The 4,796-nt window shown below is 35.8% G+C and overlaps 1 protein-coding gene across 1 annotated transcript in view; it reads left to right on the forward strand.

Moving 5' to 3' along the window:
- USP24 (ubiquitin specific peptidase 24) overlaps positions 1-4,796 on the forward strand; it is a 113,799-nt gene that overhangs the window by 36,498 nt on the left and 72,505 nt on the right. Inside the window, 4 exon segments of the mRNA XM_008570147.1 lie at positions 1,385-1,462; positions 2,464-2,604; positions 2,897-2,950; positions 3,986-4,101. Coding sequence (XP_008568369.1) covers positions 1,385-1,462; positions 2,464-2,604; positions 2,897-2,950; positions 3,986-4,101 — 389 coding nt within the window.

A 4,796-nucleotide genomic window follows, 5' to 3' on the forward strand; every position in this document is an offset into this window, starting at 1 on the left:
GTGGGCGCCGAACCCTCGGCGGGAGCGCCACCGCGCTCCCAAGTGGCGCACTGTAGCAGTGTGCCACCGGGCTGGCCCTATGATTAATTTTTAAATTATATGACTGGTAATTCAAATTGCCAAATTGTCTTTTTGAAATTCCTTAGTGCAAAAAGATTCATTAAGGTAAAAATTCATCAAAGTGTAGAAATCCTCTTTTCAGGTATTTTCTTTTAATTGAATTTTCTTTTATTAAGATATAATTTACATACCATAAAATTCACTTTTTAAAGTGTGCAATCGGTGGCTTTTATTATATTCACAAAGTTGTACAACCTTCACTACTTTCTAACCCCAGAACATTTTCATCACCTCAACAAGAATCCTATACCCTTAGCAGTCCCTTTCTATTCCTCCTTCCCTCAGCCTCTAATCTATTTTCTGTCTTTATGGATTAGTCTAATCTGGACATTTTGATATAAATGGAGTCACACAAAATGTGCCACTTCATATCTGGCTTCTTTCATTATGCTAAGGCATAATGTTTTTAAGGTTCACCCAGCCTGTAGCATTTATCAGTACTTAATTCCATTTTATGGCTATATAATATTCCACTGTATAAAATATGGTAATATTTTGTTTATCCATTCATCAGCTGGTGGACATTTAGGTTGTTAGCACTTTTTGACTGCTATCAATAGTGCTGATAAACTTTCATGGAGAAATTTTTGTGTGGATACAGGTTTTCATTTCTCTTGGGTATGTATCTAGGAGTCACATTGCTGTGATGTATAATTAACCTTTTAGGAGCTGCCAAACTGTTTTGCAAAGTGGCTGCACCATTTTATAATCCCATCAGCAATATATGAGTGTTCCAGTTTTTTCACATTCTCACCAATACCTGTTATTGTCTGCCTTTTTTCAATTTTAGACATCCTAATGTATATGAAGTCGTATCTTGTGGTTTTGGTTTGCGTTTTCCTGATGACTAATGATATTGAGCATCTATTTATATGTGCTCATTGGCCATTTGTATACATTGTTTGTAGAAATGTCTATTCAAATCTTTTACTCATTTTTTAATTGGGTTGTATTTTTATTGTTGAGTTGTAAGAGTTCATAATATATTCTGAAGACTAGCTCCTTATCAGATACATGATTTGCAAGTATTTTCTCTCATTCTTTGGGTTGTCTTTTCACTTTCTTGATAGTATCCTTTAAAGTTTTTAATTAAAAAAAAGATTTTAATTTTGATTGTCCAATTTATTTATTTTTTTCTTTTGCTACTTGTGCTTTTGGTAGCATATCCAAAAATTATATGGTTTTAGTTCTGAATCCACTTTGAGTCTATTCATTATCTGTTTAACTTAGAGCCCATGAATTTATCTGACATTCTATAATTTCAGGTTTTAACTTATTTAAGACTTTTTTTGAAAATGTGAATCTCTGCGATCATCGATTGAAAAGACAAGGAGCTCAGTTAGTAAGTACATTATTCTCAAAATCTAGATAATTTGAATAATCTAGTTCAACTTGATATTCAAAAAAATATTGAAAGAAAACATGGATTCTTTTTAAAGGACAGGGTGTCTTTGCCTGCCAGCTTCTGCATTGATGACAGAGCTTCTCTTAGAGTGCAATAGAGGCTCTCTTTCCAGCACTACCATGCCTCACCAGCTGCCTGGGAGAACACAACTCACTCCTCAAGGCACTCTCTGTGCTTCTCGCTGATCTAGAGGCAGCCAGTGGCCTCCTGTGGCTAGGTGAATGTGGAGTAGGAAAAGTTCATCTCCCCTTCCAGCTCCTCATACCCAGCAGTTCACATGTACTTAAAAAAGTAAGAGCCTTCAATCCTGGGATCACAATGGCAAGGATTTGGGGAGAAAAATTTAGGGACAGACAATGAAGCAGGAAAATGAGGATCGATAGCATGTATACAGCTTATGTTTATACATGTCCCTTAAAAAAGAAAGGCAAAAACTAGCTCCTTTTCAGGAACCTTTAATTCAAGACCTGACTTCTTAGGGTGGTAAGAATTTTTACAGGCTCTTGTAAGTCCTGAGTCCTCCCATTTCTGACTGAGCTTTGGGACAACCAGTTTGAGCCCCAAGAATTAGTAACCACTTCTAGCTTAACTCCATTTCCTTTTGGAAAAAAACTCATGAAGATGGTGCCCGTCACATTCCTGTGTTGTTTCTGCTTCAATAGCCTGTCTGGGTAGATGTCCAGATTGGGTTTAGGAATGTCTGGAGGAAAATCTCCATACCTACACTGGTTTCTGTGGAGGTTGCCCAACGCTTCTGCGGTTGGTTCTGTTTTGTTTTAAAGTACCATATCAGTACAATAGTGTTTTTGTATATAGCTGGGTTTTACAGCCTTAATTCATATCGAACTGAAGAGATATGGTCTCATGATATAACAGAAAATAATTATAATGTTGTGGTTCTGGTATCCTGTATAATTTATTTTTTTTCTTTTGAACAGTATGTAGAAAAGCTGGAATTAATAGGAATGGATTTCATTTGGAAAATAGCCATGGAATCACCTGATGAAGAAATTGCTAATGAAGCTATTCAGTTAATCATAAACTATAGTTATATTAATCTAAATCCTAGGTTAAAGAAGGTAGGTATCTAAGGAAAGAAGTTACTCATACACAGAAAAGCATAAAATTATATATTTTTTGTTGATAAGTTGTGATCATTCGCATGCCCCAAAATTGACTTTTTTATTTTGATGTTTTTTTCATGAATAATGTTTACAGCTAAATGCCAAAGACTAATTTTAATTTCCATACACCTCTTACTTTCAGGATTCAGTCAAATTGACTTTTTTATTTTGATGTTTTTTTCATGAATAATGCTTACAGCTAAATGCCAAAGACTAATTTTAATTTCCATACACCTCTTACTTTCAGGATTCAGTATCTTTACATAAGAAATTCATTGCTGATTGCTATACAAGATTAGAAGTGAGTAGCACATTTTATCTAACCCTTCTTTGAAATAAATGCTTTGGTTTTGTTTTGGGTTTTTTTTCCTTTTATAATGTTATATTTTTAGGTAATGTATATTGTTGATGTTTGTGGCTCAATCCTATAGAAGAATTTGTCAGCAGTACACTATTGGGACATGGACATTTGCCATGATGCCCCCCATATAAAAGTATACTTTATAGGAAATCTTTTCTTCTCCCTCCCACCACTTTTCTTCCCCATTCTACTCCTCTGCCCCCTCCTGGGTTATAGGCACTGTCTTCAGAAAACAGGTCTACTATACATTCCACATTTCTAAGAGTCTTTCTCTCCTTATTCTTCTTCTGCACAGGAACTTTATACAAGCACTTGTGTTTTTTCCTATTCTCCATGTTTCACCTAGTGTATACCATAAATGCAGTTAAAGGCCACAGCAGGACACCAAGTAGTAGATGGTATTGGTTGTCTTTGTCTATTAGAAGCCTGCTGAGTAATACTATCTCATATTTCCAACACCATATTTCCAGCATGCTGGTTAAAACAATAAGCATTCATTTAAAATTTGAAATTTGTGCTTAAGTTTTATATTTAATAAAGAGTATTACAAAAGCATAAGATGCTACTTACTGCCCCTGAATGTCAATAAGTTAAACTTTCTGGTGATAAGTATGTGCTAGAATCTTTACAGCATTTCCGAAGTGTGACTTTCATCTAAATATGTCATCATAAAAAACATTCAAGAGTACTCTTATATGAGGTACTGTGTAAATATTAACATACGTAAGGCAACAGTTCTCAGCTGGGGCTTATTTTGCCTCCTAGGGGTCTTTTGGTAATGTCTGAAGATATTTTTTGATTATCTCAACTAGAAGGGTTTTTTACTGGTACCCAGTGAGTAGAGGCCAGGGATCCTGCTAAACATCCTATGATGCCCAGGAGAGACCTTTACAACAAAAAATTATCCAGCCCAAAATGTCATTAGAGTCCGGATTGAGAAACCCTGATACAGAATGATTATTTCATATTTTATAGGCAGCCAGTTCAGCACTTGGTGGCCCCACTCTCACACATGCTGTGACCAGAGCAACAAAAATGCTTACAGCAACTGCCATGCCAACTGTAGCAACATCAGTTCAGTCTCCATATAGGTAAGTGATTGCAGATGTGAAAACAAGTACTAATACAATGCATGAGTATGTATTACTTAAGAAAAAATGGGTGTCTGTTTTCTTATGGAGATTGATTTTCTCATTTTATATCATAACTTTTGTAAGCAGTCATGTCCTGGGTAATTATATGTTCCCCATCATACCCTCAAGTCTGTGTCTCTTGAAGATCTGTATGTAGGTCCACACAATTATTGCTCTGCCCCTACCCTTCTACCTAGTGGACAAGTTCTTTTGTTGCTGTTTTTATTTGATTCATTTTAATTTTATTTTGTGTAGTATGAGTAGCCTACTCTTTAGAATGGAATAAAGAAATATGAATTGTACAAAGTAATTTTTTTTCAAGTTTGAAATATTCACTTAACTTATGTGTAGCAATAGTCAAGTCCAGGACATTAGTAGGGTAAACAAAATGAAGTGGAAGATAATGATTAAATTATGCATTATAATATAATCATAGTTAAAATATTATTTAATGGGCCGGCCCGGTGGCGCACTGCTACAGTGCGCCGCTTGGGAGTGCGGTGGCGCTCCCGCCGAGGGTTCGGATCCCACATACAGACCAGCCGCTCACTGGCTGAGCGAGGTGCGGGCGCAACACCGAGGGTTGCGATCCGTTGCCAGTCACGAAAAAAGACAAAAAGGAAAAAAAAAAAATATATATATATATATATATA

The sequence above is a fragment of the Galeopterus variegatus genome, unplaced genomic scaffold (genome assembly GCF_000696425.1).
Source record: "Galeopterus variegatus unplaced genomic scaffold, G_variegatus-3.0.2 Scaffold575, whole genome shotgun sequence".
Taxonomy (NCBI): Eukaryota; Metazoa; Chordata; class Mammalia; order Dermoptera; family Cynocephalidae; genus Galeopterus; species Galeopterus variegatus.